This window comes from Callithrix jacchus, chromosome 11 (genome assembly GCF_049354715.1).
Source record: "Callithrix jacchus isolate 240 chromosome 11, calJac240_pri, whole genome shotgun sequence".
Lineage (NCBI taxonomy): Eukaryota > Metazoa > Chordata > Mammalia > Primates > Cebidae > Callithrix > Callithrix jacchus.
Genome location: NC_133512.1, coordinates 118,313,739 through 118,332,049, shown reverse-complemented (window position 1 = coordinate 118,332,049; position 18,311 = coordinate 118,313,739). Strand labels below are relative to the sequence as shown.

General features: G+C 55.4%; 3 protein-coding genes across 4 annotated transcripts in view; all 3 read left to right on the top strand.

The window, feature by feature from the left end:
- Positions 1 to 7,630, top strand: part of FLNC (filamin C) — a 29,681-nt gene extending 22,051 nt beyond the window's left edge. For both annotated transcript variants that reach the window (XM_035254783.3, XM_002807068.7), the window contains 13 exons: positions 720 to 881; positions 956 to 1,159; positions 1,895 to 2,047; positions 2,142 to 2,264; positions 2,401 to 2,643; positions 2,803 to 3,072; positions 3,167 to 3,304; positions 3,577 to 3,692; positions 4,891 to 5,023; positions 5,122 to 5,298; positions 5,495 to 5,713; positions 6,376 to 6,585; positions 6,705 to 7,630. In XM_035254783.3, the coding sequence (XP_035110674.1) occupies positions 720 to 881; positions 956 to 1,159; positions 1,895 to 2,047; positions 2,142 to 2,264; positions 2,401 to 2,643; positions 2,803 to 3,072; positions 3,167 to 3,304; positions 3,577 to 3,692; positions 4,891 to 5,023; positions 5,122 to 5,298; positions 5,495 to 5,713; positions 6,376 to 6,585; positions 6,705 to 6,892 (2,336 nt within the window). In that variant the 3' untranslated portion in view covers positions 6,893 to 7,630. The remainder of the gene's footprint in view (positions 1 to 719; positions 882 to 955; positions 1,160 to 1,894; positions 2,048 to 2,141; positions 2,265 to 2,400; positions 2,644 to 2,802; positions 3,073 to 3,166; positions 3,305 to 3,576; positions 3,693 to 4,890; positions 5,024 to 5,121; positions 5,299 to 5,494; positions 5,714 to 6,375; positions 6,586 to 6,704) is intronic.
- A 3,838-nt stretch (positions 7,631 to 11,468) lies between these two features.
- ATP6V1F (ATPase H+ transporting V1 subunit F) lies at positions 11,469 to 14,975 on the top strand. The gene is made up of 2 exons (XM_002752030.7): positions 11,469 to 11,708; positions 14,492 to 14,975. Exons 1-2 carry the CDS (start codon positions 11,551 to 11,553, stop codon positions 14,691 to 14,693), a joined length of 360 nt encoding a protein of 119 aa, XP_002752076.3. The 5' UTR covers positions 11,469 to 11,550; the 3' UTR covers positions 14,694 to 14,975.
- Positions 14,976 to 15,468: 493 nt separating this feature from the next.
- On the top strand, positions 15,469 to 18,217 carry SPMIP1 (sperm microtubule inner protein 1). The gene is made up of 2 exons (XM_009003107.5): positions 15,469 to 15,948; positions 18,040 to 18,217. Exons 1-2 carry the CDS (start codon positions 15,528 to 15,530, stop codon positions 18,147 to 18,149), a joined length of 531 nt encoding a protein of 176 aa, XP_009001355.1. The 5' UTR covers positions 15,469 to 15,527; the 3' UTR covers positions 18,150 to 18,217.
- Positions 18,218 to 18,311: the final 94 nt, after the last annotated feature.

Sequence of the window (18,311 nt, the reverse complement as noted above, 5' to 3'; positions counted from 1 at the left end):
TTTAGTTTTTGAAGTCACTCTTGAGAAGTTAGGACATGGATAATCCTTTTAGTCTTGCTCTTTCACCCAGGCTGGAGTGCAGTGGCTTGATCTCGGCTCACTGCAACCTCTGCCTCCCAGGTTCAAGGGATTCTCTGCCTCAGTCTCCTGAGTATGTGGGATTACAGACACTCACCACTACGCCCAGCTAATTTTTGTATTTTTAGTAGTGACGGGGTTTCATCATGTTGGTCAGGCTGGTCTCAAACTCCTGACCTCGTGATCCGCCCACCTCGGCTTCCCAGAATGCTGGGATTACAAGTGTGAGCCACCACGCCAGGCTGGATAATCCTTTTGATAGATGAGGAACCCCATTCCAGAGAGGCCAAGCAATATGATTACAGCCACACAGCGAGGAAGGGGTCTGTGTGGTCCCGTCTAGTGTTTTGTTAACACGAACACCATGTGACTCAGGGTTAAAATGCAGGAGGCTTCCTTTAGGGATTTAGCCCACCAAGGACTGAGGCAGCCACAGTGGAACTGGGGTACAGGCCCCTCTTAGCCTCTGGCAGCTCACACGTGAGTGGGGACTACGCTTTCCAGGCCTTGGCCTCCATGTGCCTGGGAGTGGTCCCCATGTCTGTTGAATTCAGCAGCGCCTGCCCAGGAAGGTTCCTGAGCCCTGTGAGGGCAGGGCCTGCCTGGAGTCACATCAGCCTGATGCCCCAATCCCCCACCAGGCGATGACTCCATGAGGACCTCACAGCTGAACGTGGGCACCTCCACGGACGTGTCGCTGAAGATCACCGAGAGTGATCTGAGCCAGCTGACGGCCAGCATCCGCGCTCCCTCAGGCAACGAGGAGCCCTGCCTGCTGAAGCGCCTGCCCAACCGGCACATTGGTGAGTGAGGGGCCTTGTGGGATGTCAGGGGTGGAGGCCCACAGGTTGCTCTGCCTGACACCCGCTTTCCACAGGGATCTCCTTCACCCCCAAGGAGGTCGGGGAGCACGTGGTGAGCGTGCGCAAGAGTGGCAAGCACGTCACCAACAGCCCCTTCAAGATCCTGGTGGGGCCGTCTGAGATCGGGGATGCCAGCAAGGTGCGGGTCTGGGGCAAGGGACTTTCCGAGGGCCACACGTTCCAGGTGGCAGAGTTCATCGTGGACACTCGAAATGCAGGTACCTCCTGCCCCCGAGACCTCCATTCCAGTGGGTGCCTCTCGAAGGCACTTGTCCTTCTATCCTGCCCAGTACCCCCCTTGGCCACACTCTCCTCCCCAAAACTTCGTGGCCAATCTGTGCCAAGATTTGAATTCTGGGCCCCATTGGGGGAAAGTGAATGGCTCCAGATTAGTTCTCTCACTTTTTTTTTGAGATAGACTCTTGCTCTGTCACTCAGGCTGGAGCGCAGTGGTGCCATCTCAGCTCACTGCAGCCTCTGCCTCCTGGGTTCAAGCAGTTCTTCAGCCTCAGCCTCCCAAGTAGCTGGGACTACAGGCACATGCCACCATGCCTGGCTAATTTTTGTATTTTTAGTAGAGACAGGGTTTCACCATATTGGCCAGACTGGTCTTGAACTCCTGACCTCATGATCCACCCACCTTGGCCTCCCTAAGTGCTGGGATCACAGGCGTGAGCCATGGCGCCTGACCAAGTTTTCTCACATTTAAGAGAAACCTCAGTTGTCCTGAGTTTCTGTCTCTCCCTTGCTCACTGAAACTCAAGAGGCTTACCTTAGGGAATTTTCCAGACTGCCTGTCCCATGGTGCCCCCATCTCCTCCCACTGAGCCATTTTTGTTACTGGTCACTACACACATCAGGTGACCATTCTGGGTGCAGCCTCCATTCTGGGGAGAGCACTGTGGCTGGGCCAGCCTAGGACTGAGGGAGACATGTTCCTGGCTTTCCCCCAGGTTATGGCGGCTTGGGGCTGAGTATTGAAGGCCCCAGCAAAGTGGACATTAACTGTGAGGACATGGAGGATGGGACATGCAAAGTCACCTACTGCCCTACCGAGCCCGGCACCTATATCATCAACATCAAGTTTGCTGACAAGCACGTGCCTGGTAAGGCTCTGGGCAGAGGTCGGATATCAAGACACAGGGAAGCCAACAGGCCGGGGTCTGAGGTTCCTGACCCACCCTCTGTTCCCCACTGCAGGAAGCCCCTTCACTGTGAAGGTGACCGGCGAGGGCCGCATGAAGGAGAGCATCACCCGGCGTAGACAGGCGCCTTCCATTGCCACCATTGGCAGCACCTGTGACCTCAACCTCAAGATCCCAGGTAGAAGCCTGGAGGAGCCTGGGTGGGCGGGTGGTGGGAGTAGGGCTGGCCCGGGCCAGAGCCCACCTGTTGGGTCTCCACCCTGCTTCCTCACCCCTCACTTCTCTCCCTCACCCTGGCTCCTTTGCCCACACAGGGAACTGGTTCCAGATGGTGTCTGCCCAGGAGCGCCTGACACGCACCTTCACGCGCAGCAGCCACACCTACACCCGCACAGAGCGAACAGAGATCAGCAAGACGCGGGGCGGGGAGACGAAGCGGGAGGTGCGGGTGGAGGAGTCCACCCAGGTCGGCGGGGACCCCTTCCCCGCTGTGTTTGGGGACTTCCTGGGCCGGGAGCGTCTAGGGTCCTTCGGCAGCATCACCCGGCAGCAGGAAGGTGAGCACTGAGGGTGCTGCTGACCAGGCCTGACGCTGGCAGACTGGGCCCGAAGACCAGGGCTGGTCTGAGCAGAGGAGGAGGTTTAACTGACAGGGTAGGGAAGGGCCAGGGCTCGAAAGAATCCCAGTGTCACCCTGACATCCCCAAACCCTGCAGGTGAGGCCAGCTCTCAGGACATGACTGCACAGGTGACCAGCCCATCAGGCAAGATGGAAGCCGCGGAGATTGTCGAGGGCGAGGACAGCGCCTACAGCGTGCGCTTTGTGCCCCAGGAGATGGGGCCCCATACGGTCGCTGTCAAGTACCGTGGCCAGCACGTGCCCGGCAGCCCCTTTCAATTCACTGTGGGGCCGCTGGGTGAAGGTGGTGCTCACAAGGTGAGGGCCGGAGGCACAGGGCTGGAGCGAGGTGTGGCCGGAGTGCCAGGTAAGGGGCAGGTAGCCAGGAGTGGGGACGATGTCAGAGCAGCCAGTGTGAGGGGCGATGGTGCTGAAAAGTTCCCCACCTTTCCTGTCCTTAGCCGAGTTCAGCATCTGGACGAGGGAGGCCGGCGCTGGGGGCCTGTCCATTGCCGTGGAGGGTCCTAGCAAGGCAGAGATTGCATTTGAGGATCGAAAAGATGGCTCCTGCGGCGTCTCCTATGTCGTCCAGGAACCAGGTAGGCATCCACGCTGGCGGTGGGGGCTGGGCCTACCTGACCTTCCAGACTGGGATTCTGCTCACTGGCCAGGAAGATGCCTGGGGCCACAGAACTCCCCTACCCAGGATCCCTGCGCTTCCTCTGCCCCGTCTCCTCCACCCCACACCCTCAGAAACTTGTGTCTGTCTTCAGGGCTGAGTGCTGACCACGGAACCTGTACTGGGATAAGGCTGGGGTGGGGAGGCTCCTGCCCCATCCTGGGGCCTGTGCTGACTGGATTCTTTCCCCAGGTGACTATGAGGTCTCCATCAAGTTCAATGATGAGCACATCCCAGACAGCCCCTTTGTGGTGCCTGTGGCCTCCCTCTCAGATGATGCTCGCCGTCTCACTGTCACCAGCCTCCAGGTTTGTTCCCAGGATGGGGGTGGAGAGTTTCTGCTACCTGAGAGATGGGCGGGAGTTGAGGACAGCAGGTCCATGGGGCCAGGGTTTTAGCAGTGACTTTGGAAGGGCCAGTTAGAAGTCCCTTCTCGGAAGGCACAAGGCAGGACCCTTGGGGATGGTGGGCTCCGTCCCTGTGGGCTCACCCCTGCACTCGGGCACACAAAGCCTCATTCTGCCTTTCTCAAGGTGTGTCTGCCTGTCCTACTGCCACCTGCCATTTCTTTTTACAGTGTTCCACCTTTTTCTGTTTTAAGAATGCTAGATGCTAACATTTATGAGAATGAGAGTATAAAATCTATATAAACTAAGAGTAAACCAGTTTGCAGAGGGTGTGAGGGGCTCCTCTAAATCCATTGCCTATGGCCTGCAGAGCCTGGGCTGTGTCCTCTCCTGGTCCCTGGGGGCCTGGCTTACTTTCTCTTGCTGCTGACTTCTAGAGAGGTAGTGTCTTCCTTTCATTCTGTCCTAGGGCACATGTGCAAGGGAGGCTCTCAGCAAGTCACACTGACACATGCAAACCAGGGGCCAGGTGTCCAGGGGACACACTGTAAAGGAGATTCTGCATAGGGGGCACAGAACAGGCCTCACCCCAGCTCCTTCTCCTGCACCCCTCCCAGCTGCCCCTTAGGTGGTCACATTAGCCCGTCCAGAGCCCTTGTGCATCTCCTCCCACTCCTGAACCTGGCTCCCCCATGCAGGCTCCAGTTCCCTCCCCCAGAGCCCTTCTAGGATGCTTCTGGTCCTCCCTGTTGGTCCACTTCCTCCAGGAAGCTCTCCCAGGCCAGTCCAGCCAAACTCAGCTTCCTACATCAGAGCTCTCCAGCACCCCAAGCCCACACAGACAATCAGGCACTGGCCCTCCGCCCTCAGGCTGCTTCACACAGAGTGGGGCCCTTCCTTCCTCAGCCAGGACAGGGCACATCATCTCTCATTTCCCACACGCCAAGCACAGTTAGGATAGCAGGTGCATGCATAGGGTTGTATGCCAGACCCTAGTTCCTCCTGCTCCCAGGCTGGACTGGCAGGAAGGGGCCAGGTTGGATGTGGGGTGGTGGTAGCCTCTGGTCTGAGCTTATAGTGAGCATGGTGTGGGGCTGCAGAAAAGGCTGCTCCAGCCCCAGCCTCCCAGGAGTCTGAGCATCCTCCATGGCCTTTGTAGGAGACGGGGCTCAAGGTGAACCAGCCAGCATCCTTTGCAGTGCAGCTGAACGGTGCCCGAGGCGTGATTGATGCCCGAGTGCACACACCCTCGGGGGCTGTGGAGGAGTGCTATGTCTCTGAGCTGGACAGTGGTGAGCTGCCCCTGCCCCTGCCCACACCCTGAAGGCTGGGGCCTTCTGGGAAGGGGAAGGGAAGGATGGAAGCTAAGCCACTACCCCTCTATCTACAGACAAGCACACCATCCGCTTCATCCCCCACGAGAATGGTGTCCACTCCATAGATGTCAAGTTCAACGGTGCCCACATCCCTGGAAGTCCCTTCAAGATCCGCGTTGGGGAGCAGAGCCAGGCTGGGGACCCAGGCTTGGTGTCAGCCTATGGTCCTGGGCTTGAGGGAGGCACTACTGGTGAGTGCCAGGAGCTGGGGAACAGGGTGACTTCTGGGGGTGCTTGGCCACTAGTCTGGTGCTGCTTTCCTCCAGAGGCAGGGGCCCTGCTCTCTGAGCCAGAAGTCCCCACAGAGGCTGCCCAGGGAGCTGGGGCCCAGACCCTCTTGGGCCACAAGCCCTTCCTGCCCTCAGCCTTGCTACCTCTGGCCCCCAGGTGTGTCATCAGAGTTCATCGTGAACACCCTGAATGCTGGCTCGGGGGCCTTGTCTGTCACCATTGATGGCCCCTCCAAGGTGCAGCTGGACTGTCGGGAGTGTCCTGAGGGTCATGTGGTCACTTACACTCCCATGGCCCCTGGCAACTACCTCATTGCCATCAAGTACGGTGGCCCCCAGCACATTGTGGGCAGCCCCTTCAAGGCCAAGGTCACAGGTGAGTGCTGGCTCAGGGGAGGCCCACACAGCCTTAGCCCAGCCCAGCCTGGAGGGCTCCGGTGGCCACGCACATCCAGGCCATAGTCTGCCCTAGACATCATGGTCAGTTACCAGGAATAGAGGTGGGCCTGGCTCTACACAGCACACACTCCATGGAGCCTCGCATGACCCTGTACATATCCCTTTCTTCCTCCCATCTCGGCCCTCCCTCCTTCATCTCTGGCCTTCGCTGGCTCCTGAGGCTCTAGAGTCACTTTCTTCCCTCCTGGCTTTCCAAATTCCTCAGCTCCAAGAAGACACAGTCAGTACTGAGCAAACTCCCCTTCCCGGGGCTGTCTATAGGACGGGTTGGGTGGGTGTTCCTTTGCAAGGTGACTCTTACCCTGTGACTTGGCCTGAGTTCCCGACAAAGCCTGCAGGGATGAGGGACGCAGCCCTCCGAGGCCCCAGCCCTAGGGTGAAGCATGAATTGGAACAGGCAGCTCCAGCCCTGGCAGGGAATGGGGCTGGGCTCCTAGAGTGGCCCTTGGAGGAATCTGGGGGAGCCCCAGATGCAGGCAGTGAGTCCCACTGGGTGGCAGCGCTGGCTGAGGGTCCCCCACCTGGGGAGCACCAGGAAGCCCTTCTGACCAGGTTTGTGCCCCTCCACCCGCCCCGCAGGTCCGAGGCTGTCCGGAGGCCACAGCCTTCACGAAACATCCACGGTTCTGGTGGAGACTGTGACCAAGTCTTCCTCAAGCCGGGGCTCCAGCTACAGCTCCATCCCCAAGTTCTCCTCAGATGCCAGCAAGGTGGTGACTCGGGGGCCTGGGCTGTCCCAGGCTTTCGTGGGCCAGAAGAACTCCTTCACCGTGGACTGCAGCAAAGCAGGCAGGTGGAGGTGGGGAGGGCGTCTTCTGGGGAGGGAGCAAGAAGCCATCTGGGAGCAGGGCGTGGGTCCCCCTTGGGGGCTCCCTGGTGTGAGCCTGGCCCTCTGCCTCCCTCTCCAGGCACCAACATGATGATGGTGGGCGTGCACGGGCCCAAGACCCCCTGTGAGGAGGTGTACGTGAAGCACATGGGGAACCGGGTGTACAACGTCACCTACACCGTCAAAGAGAAAGGGGACTACATCCTTATTGTCAAGTGGGGCGACGAAAGTGTCCCTGGAAGCCCCTTCAAAGTCAAGGTCCCTTGAATCCCAGAAGTGCCTCCCCAGCCTCGGCCCCCACCTCCAGCCAAACACACATCACACACACACACACACACACACACACACACACACAAATGTGCCACACCCAGACACACGCATAGAATCAGACACTACAAACACCTGCCTTGGGGATGAAGGCACAGCCTCCCCTACCACCGTGCCCTGGGGGTTGGGGGGCCTTGTCTGTTTCAGGACAGTGTCCCTCCCCGGGGATGTGACTTGAGGGCCAACTGGGGCCAGGCTCAGGGACAAAAGCTGGGGCACAAGTGGGCTGAAGCCCTGAGTTTTCTGGCAGGGCTGAGCAGTGGGGGAGCATTGTGTTGGGGGTATCTGTGTGTGAGAGGTCACCCTCAAACTGCACTGCTGGCCAATCACCCTCCTGCCTCTGAGGACTTGGTCTGGTCCTTCTGGTGGCTACAACCCCAGAGTTTTAAGGACTTGGAAAGGAAAATACAACCAGAGAGGAAAAACCCTGAAGCACCACAGTGGGTTGGCACAGGGACTGGCTGAGCGGTGTGCACTCCGCCCAGGCCAGGCTTCCTGGGGGCCTGATTTCTCTCTCGCTGTCTCTTTTTTTTAAATGGTTGCACGTCTCTGCCCCATTGGGGGCCTTTTTTACACACTGCGAGGCCCAGCTTTGTAGGGGAACTTTTGCACATGTCATGTGGCTCAGCTGGGAGCCGCTTAGGTGGAAAACTCTAAATAAAGTGCGGCTGTCGCAGACACTTGGCTGTTCTTTGTGGGCTGCCCTCTGTCCTGCCACACGAAAAACCCAGCCCTGGGGAGGCAGAGGTGACCTGGCTGTCCCCTGGAAGACTGACCCTGATCAAGGGGAAGATCCTTGGGGCAAAAGCGAGGTCTGGGATGTTGGCAGATCGCTTGAAAGAAGCAGAATCAGGGGCTTGTGGGAAGGGGTCCCAGCAGGAGGATTTGTGGATAGTACAGAGTGTGGACAGTGTTCTACAGTACTGCCCCAGGACCCCTGGGAGGCCAGTTTCAGTTCAGCCTGACCTCGAGGATGTTTTTCAAATTAAGACCTTAAAACTGAGCTCTGACTCAAATAGGAATATTCCTCGACCAGTATGCAGGCAGAACCACGTGCAGACCCCAGCACCTTTTCTCCAGCGGGTTCCCGAATCAACTTGGGCTATCCCGTGCCCCGCTCCAGCACTGAGCTTGCACAGGGCCTCCCTCCTGAACTCCTGCACTAGCCCTGCCCTGGCCAGCTCCCTCCAATCTCCCCTCCCTGCTGCAGCTTGAGGAGGGTGGTCACTTTAAAGAGAGTATGCCCCTCTGGTTTAGGCCCTCTGTGGCTCCCTCCTGCTCCAGAGTAAAGTCTCTTCTTGACAAGGTCTCCAGGGTCCCCCAGGTTCAGACAGCAGCCTCTCCATCTGTATGTGTTGGGCAGCAAACCCATTCCCCTCTACCTCCAACCCCCCTTCACCACCTCTAGTTAACTGGGCACCCATGCTGTGATTTGGGCCCCTGCCCGGAAACACCCTTGCCTCCCCATCCTCTTCATCTTCCTGGCCAACAGGAAGTTTTCCTGGACCCCTCCCTGCCCCTCCTGGATCAGCGCCCCCAGCTCCCAAACCGCCCTGGTACACATCTCTAGCTGCATTTACAACCCTAAACTGTGGCCATATATCCAGGGCTCTCCCACCAGACTGAGCTCCCTGGTCCTGGTGTGAATGAATGAATGTGTATGAATGAATAAGTAAATGAGCAGCTGAGTAGCTGCAGCAGGGCAAAGAAGACTTTCATTTAACTGATCCCACAACTCGACCCACCTGGACATTTCAGAACGCAGTGGTGGGCCTAGAAGAAAAACCCACAAGGCCCCAACTTCTAATCCCTGACCTCCCTACCTCTTCATTCAACAGCCTCTCTGCTTCCTCCCTCTTTCACCCCCTCCCACACACCCCTCCTCCCTCGCTGCTCTCCCTCCTCCTCACCCCTAGATGTGCTACTTTCCATCCGGTCCCTCAGCTTGGGCTGCCTCCACCTGTGTGTGGCTCATATGCCCACAGACCTAGAGACTGTCTGCTTCCAGCCAGCCAGTGTGGCGCTGGGTGGTAGCCCTTACAGGCCCTTCCTCATTAATCCTAACTCATAACAGTCCTGTGAGGTTGGGCTACCACCATCTGAAGAAACCAAGGCCCTGGAAATGTCAGTGATGAGTCCAAAACCATACCTCTAAGTAGTGGGGCAGGGATTGAAACCCAGGTGTGCTGAAATCCCAAGCATATCACACATGGAATCACTACACCAGACCACCTGTAGGTCTCAAGCACTCCAAACTCACAAACCCCACACCAGACACTGAGAGTGCTGGTTTGTTAAAAGAGGAGGAGCTGGGTGCAGTGGCTCAGGCCTGTAATCCCGCTGAGGCGGTCAGATCACCTAAGGTTGGGAGTTCGAGACCAGCCAGACCAACATGGAGAAACCCCATCTCTACTGCAAATACAAAAAATTAGCTGAGTGTGGTGGTGCACGCCTGTAATCCCGGCTACTCAGGAGGGTGAGGCAGGAGAATCACTTGAACCTGGGAGGAGGTGTTTTGAAACTTCATCTCAAAAAAAAAAAAAAAAAAAAGGGAGGAGGAAAGAGTGGCCCCTTCCTCTTCAGCCTGCTCATCTCACAGAGGTCACTTTCCCCGGAATGTTACTCCCATCCATGTGCTGCACAGGCCAGAAACCTGTAAGTCACCCAGGTCTCTCTACCTCACTCCCCAAACATGTCCACCACAAAACCAGTTTTGTCCTAAGTATGTAAATATCTCTCAGCTCTACCTACTTCTCTGCATTTCCCTTATTACCACCTGAGTCTGGCCACCATCATCTCTCACAGTGGCTCCCAATTTGGTTCCTCCTCCCTCAGTTTCACCTCTGCACACAGCACAGTCACAGTGACCAACAGCTGTAAAACATGTTTGATGATAGCACTCTCTTACTTGAAATCCCTCAGCAGCTTCAGAATAACTCTGTCCTCAGGAGAACTTCCGGATCCTTTTTTTTTTAGACAGTCTTGCTCTGTCACCTGGGATGGAGTGCAGTGATGCCATCTCAGCTTACTGCAACCTCCCTTGCCCAGTTTCAAGCGATTGTCCTGCCTCAGCCTCCCACGTAGCTAGGACTACAGATGCACACTACCTCACTGGGCTAATTTTTTTGGTATTTTTAGTGGAGCTGGGGTTTCGCCATGTTGGCCAGGCTGGTCTAAACTCCTGACTTCAGGTGATCTGCCCACCTCAGCCTCCCAAAGTGCTTTTTTTTTTTGAGACAGGATCTTGCTCTGCTGCTCAGGCTTAAGTGCAGTGCCCTGATCATAGTTCACTGTAACCTTGAACTCCTGGGTTCAAGTGAGCCACTCTACCTCAGCCTCTCAAGTAGCTAGAACTACAAGTGTGCAACCACCATGCCTGGCTAATTTTTTTTTTTTTTTTTTTTTTTTGAGACAGACTCTTGCTCTGTCACCCAGGCTGGAATGCAATGTCGCATTCTAGGCTCACTGCAACCTCCACCTCCTGTGTTCAAGCAATTCTCCTGCCTCAGCCTCCTGAGTAGCTGGGATTAGAGGCACCCGCAACTGCTTGTGGCTATTTTTTTTGTATTTTTAGTAGAGATGGGGTTTTGCCATGTTGGCCAGGGTAGTCTCAAACTCCTGACCTCAGGTGATCCACCTGCCTCAGCCTCCCAAAGTGCTGGGATTACAGGCATGAACCACCCAGCCTACCTGGCTAATTTTTAAAGTGTTTTGTAGACAGAGTCTCACTATGTTGCCCAGGCTGGTCTCCAACTCCTGAGCTCAAGTGATCCTCCCCCATCTCGGGAGCACTCCCAAAGTGCTGGGATTACAGGTGAGGCACCATGCCCGGCCTTACCAATTCTTTAACTTTCCCTGAAGGCCCTACGCTCTCTACTCAGTACGCCTTTGCATATACTGTTCCTTTGCCTAGAACACCCTCTTGTCCTCATTTCTATCCCCTTCATCCTGCAGGTCCTTCAGGTCTCAGCTTAGATGCGAAGCAAGTTTCTGGGGGAAGGGTTCTTTGGACGCCCCCTCTCTCCATGGGTTAGTTGCCATAGATGTGCGCTTCCATGTACTTCTTACATTCTAACAATTAACACACAGCTTTGTAATCGCCTGTTCCCTTGACTTTCCACCTCACTAGACAGTATCATCACTAACTTCTGCATTCCTTTAATTGAACAGATGTGTATGAGTTAACTATGTGTCATACATACATACACAATAAAGACCCAGACCCTGCCCCTGAGAATAATCCCAGGAAACAGTAACTGCGTCTCTGCTCTGGGGTCTCGGCGTTTAACAGTGCCTGGTTCAAAACGCTTGTTTAACGAATGAACCAAGGAAGAAGTGAATGAACGAATGAATTCCCGCGAAGGACGTCGTGCCGCGCGGCCTTCTGGGAACCGTAGTCCGCTGGTTCGGGCCTGTCTTTACGGCGCAGGCGCATTCACACTGAGGCCGTGTTGCTGTTAATGCGCATGTCCCGGGAGGCGGCTGGGAGAACTGCGCATGCTCGAAGGGTGGGGGTGAGGCCAACGGGGAGCCGCACGGCGGAGGCGGGGCTTCGGTGGCTTCTGGTGCTCGGGGGTGATCTCTGCCCGGCTGCAGGGATGGCGGGGAGGGGGAAGCTCATCGCAGTGATCGGAGACGAGGACACGGTGACTGGTTTCCTGCTGGGCGGCATAGGAGAGCTTAACAAGAACCGCCACCCCAATTTCCTGGTGGTGGAGAAGGATACAACCATCAATGAGATCGAAGACACTTTCCGGTACGGTAGCCCGCGAGGCCTGAATGGGCCCTTCTGCTGCCGGATGGAGTGCGGGGCGAGGGCGGAGGTGGCCGGGGGACCGAGGCGTGAGGCCGGGACGCGGGTAAGGGGACGGTCTTGGAAGTCCGCCCGCCCTTTCGGAGCGGAGGCCTCCGCGCCCCAAGTTCCCGTTTGGGACTCGGTGGGACTGAAGCTGTATCAAGTCCACGAGCTCCCGTCTCACATGATCGTGTGTCAGGAAAGAAGGGGAACAGAGCTCGTGACGGGCACCGCCCGTCAGCACAACCTGTCCCCCTCCATGGCTGAGCGTTCAGAGCGCCCAGTCCCCGGCGACTGCCAACCTGGACGCCTGTTCCCAAGTAGGGCTCGGCTCTTTTGCGAGTTGCCCCCCTAAAGGAACCGCATCCCCGATGAGCACCTAGGCAGTGGGTTCGGACTTTGTTCTGCTTTCCCCTCCTTTAGAGGCTTACCATCGACCTGGAAGGCAGGGGTGATTTTGTCCTGTTTACAGGTGAGAAAACTAAAGCTCGGAGAGGTTAAGGCACACACCAAAGTCACGAGTCGACAGAGGCAGAGCTGGAATTTGAACCCAATCCCAACCCTTTCTGCCTCTGGTAAGCCAGGTACACACTCTGCAGCTCTCCTCAGTCGGCCTCGGAATTTCTCTTTGGTCCTGAGCACAGTAGGCAGAAAATATCAGGACTGTGAGAGCCTTCTGCTAAAACTTGCACTCAATCCCTCACTCCCTGACTTAGGTCAGGCATGCCTAAGTGTCGTCGAAGGCATGCCTTTAATCCACCTGGTGGCCTGGTGTCTGGAATTGAGGATACCAGCCGCCTCCTATTCTTTCCCTCACCTCATCTCCAGGGCCCCTGACCCTAGCCACTCACCTGTTTCCCCCTAAACAGCCCAGCCCAGGGCTGCCGGCTGAGACTGGTTCTTGCTGCCTGGGGTATGGTAGCCCCTGACCTGGGAGGCTGTTATCTGCCGATCTCTAAGCTGTCTGGTAAAGTGACCCAAGTTGTCATGGGAGAAGGACAAATTTTACTTCAAGAATTTTCCATGTTTCCAACCAAAAGGGACCTCAGAGAACAAATCTAACCCAGTTACCAGCTGGGGGTGGGTGCTCAGTAAATAATTTTTAACTGGCAAATAAACAAATGAGGCTGGTTCGGTGGCTCACACTTGTAATCCCAGAACTTTTGGAGGCCGAAGTGGGTGGATCACTTGAGGTTGGGAGTTTGAGACCAGCCTGACCATTATGGTAAACCCCGTTTCTACTAAAAATACAAAAATTAGCCAGGCATGATGGTGAGTGTCTGTAATCCCAGCTACTCAGGAGACAGGCGGGAGAATCGCTTGAACCCGCGAGGTGGAGGTTGCAGTGAGTAGAGATTGTACCACTGCACTCGAGCCTGGGTGACAGAGGGAGACCTGCCTCAAAAAAATAAAATAAATGAATGAATGGGTGGGTGATCACAGGAGACAAGGATCACAAGGCTAGGTTCTTTTTTGTGGAGAAAGTGTGATTCCCTCATCACTGAGTGCCCTCTTCCTAGCTTGTGATCTTGGTTCATGCCAAACTTTCCCTCGGACTCCTTCACCACCCTCATCATCTAGATCTTGAGGCCTTCACTAGTCTCATCCGCCCTAGTTTTAAAAAATTTAGTTTTTTCCATGGCCTTATTTATTTAAAAAAAAAAGTTTGTTTAAAAGTTAATGTGTCTTCTCTTTATTGTTTTTTTATTTTGAGATGGAGTCTTGCACTGTCACCCAGGCTGGAGTGCAATGGCTCGATCTCGGCTTACTGCAACCTCTGCCTCCTGGGTTCACGTGATTCTCCTGTCTCAGCCTCCTGAGTAGTTGGGATTACAGGTGCATACCACCACACCTGGCTACTTTTTTTGTATTTTTAGAGAGATGGGGTTTCACTGTATTTGAAACCCCATTTGAAGTTTGGACAGACTGGTCTCAAACTTCTGACCTCCTGATCCGCCCGCCTTGGCCTCTGAAAGTGCTGGGATTACAGGCGTGAGCCACTGCACCCAGCCTAATGTGTCTCTTTTTTTTTTTTTTCCTGAGTCGGGATATCTCTCCTATCACCCAGGCTGGCGTGCAGTGGAGTGTTCACAGCTCACTGCAGCCTCAACTTCCCAGGCTGAAGTGATTCTCCCACCTCAGCCTCCCAAGTAGCTGGGGCTGTAGCCTCTCAAGTAGTTGGCATGTGCTGCCACATCCAGCCAATTTTTTTATTTTGTGTGCTTGTGTGTGTGTGTGTGTATATTTTTTGTAGAGACAGGGTCTCACTATGTGGCCCATTTCGATCTCAAATTCTTGGGTTTGAGCGATCCACCTGCCTCAGCCTCCCAAAGTGCTGGGATTACAGGTGTAAGCCATCGAACCCAGCCATCGGTATCTGCTCATAAAAAGGGATCTGCGTACATATAATCTTATCATCCCCCTTCCTGACACCGTCCCTGCATGTTGAATACACCGTTGTGCACCCTTATTAATCTTCATTACCAGCTCACTTGGCAGCCTTCTAGGCAGTGTTGTAGAAGCCAAGCCTAATGAACATGACCCTCCGCTTTAGGATGAAACTGATTCTAGGTGGGGTTGAGAGAGAGTTGAGCATAGCAGCCTTTTCCCTTGTATTCTGTGCCCTCTGGGTCATGCTTATTCCCCTCCATAGCCCAGCCCAACCACTTGGAGAGGGCTGCCTGGGCAGGCGAGACGGCAGCCCCCAGGGCTGTCCCGAACTTCTTCCTCATCTCTCCCCACAGGCAGTTTCTACACCGGGACGACATTGGCATCATCCTCATCAACCAGTACATCGCAGAGATGGTGCGGCATGCCCTGGACGCCCACCAGCACTCCATCCCAGCTGTCCTGGAGATCCCCTCCAAGGAACACCCGTATGACGCCGCCAAGGACTCCATCCTACGCAGGGCCAGGGGCATGTTCACTGCTGAAGACCTTCGCTAGGGGACTCCTCACAGCCCCCAGCCCTTCCCTCATTTCCAGGCCTCTCCCCAGCCTCGCCATCAGCCTCTTTACATTTTGAGCCTCTGATTTCCAATTCCCTGCCCCTTCCCATTCCATGAAGAGGCTAAGTGAGGCGCTTCTAGGTTGCTGGGGCTCTGCTGTAAAATCAAGGCTGGTTAAGGAACAGGAGCCTGACCATCTTCTGTCCACTACCTCTCCCCTGTGCTGTTACAGTGTCATTGTTGATGTTAAATTAAAGTCATATTCTTCCTTCTTTCCCAACTGGGGCTGGGTGCTGGAAAGGACATGTGTGGGTGAGGCTGTGGGGCAGATTTGATTGGCAAGGATGCAAAAGGTGCTGCTAAAGACAGGCATGGAAGAGCTGTCTCCCAGGAAGACTAAGCTGGGAGGCAGAACTCAGGGACCGGTCTTCAGATCAGAGAAGACCAGCTCTGGGTGGGGCGGAGTAAAAGGAGGGCTTGAGCCCAGCCCCTGCCTCCACCTTGCTCACCATCGGGCTGGGAAGGGGGCCCAACACAAAGGACAGAAGCAGAAAGCACCAGAAACCTGGGAGCCTGTGACACCAGATCCTGTGTGGGCCCTGTAGGGGGTGTGGGGAGCAGGGCTCTTAGCCAGTTGACCTGGGCCCCAGGCTGTCTCAGGAAGCCAGGCTCATGAGGTCTGCTGGGGGCATGCAGGTAGAACCCTGGCCCTGTGTGAGGTGAGGCATGGTTGCCAGGTGACGGTGCCAGGGTAGCCACCCACCATCAGAAGCACTCTGCTGTGCTCACCCCTCAGCTGCAGCCACCCTGGTGCCGCTCCTTCCCAGCCACCATGGCACGGCAGTTCAACATGGACACGGTGCGGCAGAACTTCTGGAAGGAGGAATATATGAGGGAAAAGATGTTGCGCTGTGAATGGTACCGCAAGTATGGGTCGATGGTGAAGGCCAAGCAGAAGGCTAAGGCTGCAGCCCGCCTGCCCCTCAAACTGCCCACCCTGTACCCCAAAGCCCCACTCTCACCCCCACCCGCCCCCAAGTCAGCCCCTTCCAAGGCACCCAGCCCTGTCCCAGAGGCTCCTTTTGAGGCAGAAATGTACCCGGTACCACCTGCCATCCGAGTCCTGCTGTATGAAGGCATCTCCCACGACTTCCAGGGGCGCTATCGCTACCTCAATACCCGAAAACTGGACATGCCAGAGACGAGATACCTCTTTCCCATCACCACCAACTTCACATATGGCTGGCAGCTGGGTGAGCCCAACCTCTTGGAAATTAACTCACCTTAAAGACAGAGCACCTGCTATGTGCCAGGGAGTGGACATCCTAGTGAAGGACCCAGACCATAAACAGAGCAAGGAGATGGCCAAGGACACATCCCACAGAACTAGGGAGGCAGGGGGCATGGGCTGCTATTTATTGGATTGTCAGGAAAGGCCTTTCTGAGGACCTGAGGCCGAGAGCCAGATGACAAGAATGGGCTTGGATTTTATTTGGTGTGCAGGGAAGCCGATGGAGGGTTCTAAGCAGGTTTCAAGAGTGACACTGATGAACTTTTTAAGAAGTCACTCTAGGCCAGGCATGGTGGCTCACACCTGTAATCCCATCACTTTGGGAGGCCGAGGCAGGTGGATCACATGGTCAGGAGATTGAGCCCATCATGGTTAACACAGTGAATCCCTGTCTCTACTAAAAATACAAAAAATTAGCCGGGCATGGTGGCATGCTCCTGTAGTCCAAGCTCCTTAGGAGGCTGAGGCAGGAGATTCACTTGAACCCAGGAGGCGGAGGTTGCAGTGAGCCAAGATCATGCCACTGCACTCCAGCCTGGGCAATGGAGTGAAACTCTGTCTCAAAAAAAAAAGTCACCCTGACCTATATGTAGGCAGTGGCTTTTTCAGGGGAAATTGTGCAATCTGGCATGTGAGAGTGGGCATGTTTTGTTACCCTGTGGTAGTGGCTTGAGGGATCAGCAATAGAGCTGGAATCAATTCAGGATGTTTTGTAGGAAGACTCAGTAGAACTCACCCACGGATAGAATGTGAGAATAAGGGGAAGAGAGCTCAATGGTGATGCCTGGGTGTTTAGCTAAAGCTGCAGTGACAGGGAAGACTGGAAGCGTGCATGAACAGGTCCTATTTAACCATGCGTGTTTGGCCATGTTATGCTTCAAGTGTCCATAGGGTGGCTCTCTCTCTAAGTCTGGATTGAAGTCAGAGCTGAAGATGCAAATTTGCAAGTTTGTAGGTCATTTGAATATAGGTGCTTGTGTGTGTGTGTGTGCGTGTGTGCGTGTGTGAGACGAAGTCTTGCTCTGTTGCCCAGGCTGTAGTGCATTGGCACGATCTCAGTTCACTGTAACCTCTGCCTCCTGGGTTCAAGTAATTCTCCTGCCTCAGCCTCCTGAGTAGCTGGGACTACAGGCATGTACCACCATGCCTGGCTAATTTTTGTATTTTTAGTAGAGATAGGGTTTCACAACATTGGGCAGGCTGGTCTCGAACTCCTGACCTTGTTATCTACCCACCTCAGGCTCCCAAAGTGCTGGGATTACAGGCTTGAGCTACTGCCCTTGGCCTATAGGTGTTATTTAAATCCATGAGATCACCTGAGAGCTCAAGTTGCTGGAATCTGATGGGAGTGGGGACAGGAGGGCTGAGCCAGAGGCGGTCAGGGGATGGTGTTGGCAGGAAGCCTGTCCATCTAGGCTGAGTCTTTTTTCTGTGAGGTTGAGTCAAGGCCATCAGCTGGGAGGATGCCAAGCTCAGGCAGTGTAGTAGTTGGAGATGAAGAGGAAAGGTGTGGAGCAGGCCTGTGCCAGAGGGGATTGCTGGGTGATGTTGCTATCTGCTCATGAATGTCAAGTAAGACTCCCCCGCCCTGTGTCCTCCAGCTGCTTGAGTAGCTGGCAGAAAAGGTGGATGGCTGGGGATCAACTCAGCTGAGATTTTACCCCCAAACACCACTTTCCCCCAGGGCCCTACGGGGGAAGTCAGGGAAGTAACTTTCTAACAAAAGCAGGAGGCAAGCCCTAGAAGTGGGGAGCAGGAGGCAGAAGCAAGCCCCATCTCTCCACAAGTGACAAGCAGGCCTAGGTGGCCCCCCACCCGGCAGGTAGAGGATCCTGAAGCTGGGGTAATGATGGCAGATGGCTGCTGTATCCTGGCATCCAGTCAGCTCCCAGTATGTGCCCGTAGCTCCCACGCCTCCAAAGTGTTTTCTATTTCTTCCCACAAAGTGGCTACTCCACTGATGGATTCCTAGGGCTGTGCAGACCGACAGGGCTCCCATGCTCTGCTGACCTTCCCTCAGGAACCCACGCTTGGCCTCTAACTCTTTTCCCAGGCCCCCCAGTGAAGCAAGAACTGGTCTCCTGCAAGATGTGCCGCACTGAGTCATTCTTCCGCAAGAACGGGGCCTTCGCACTACTGGATCCCCGGGACCTGGCCCTCTGACCATCAGCCAGGCATGGGCTTAGGGGAGGGAAGAAAAAATAACAGGCCTCCTGGTGGGGCAAAGCTGCTGTGTGTGTCTGTGGCTCTCTGTTCTCTCTGGCCCTGCGGCTGCATTCAGGCGTTTCTGAAACTATCTCTGACCTGCAAGTTGCCCGCTTTTCC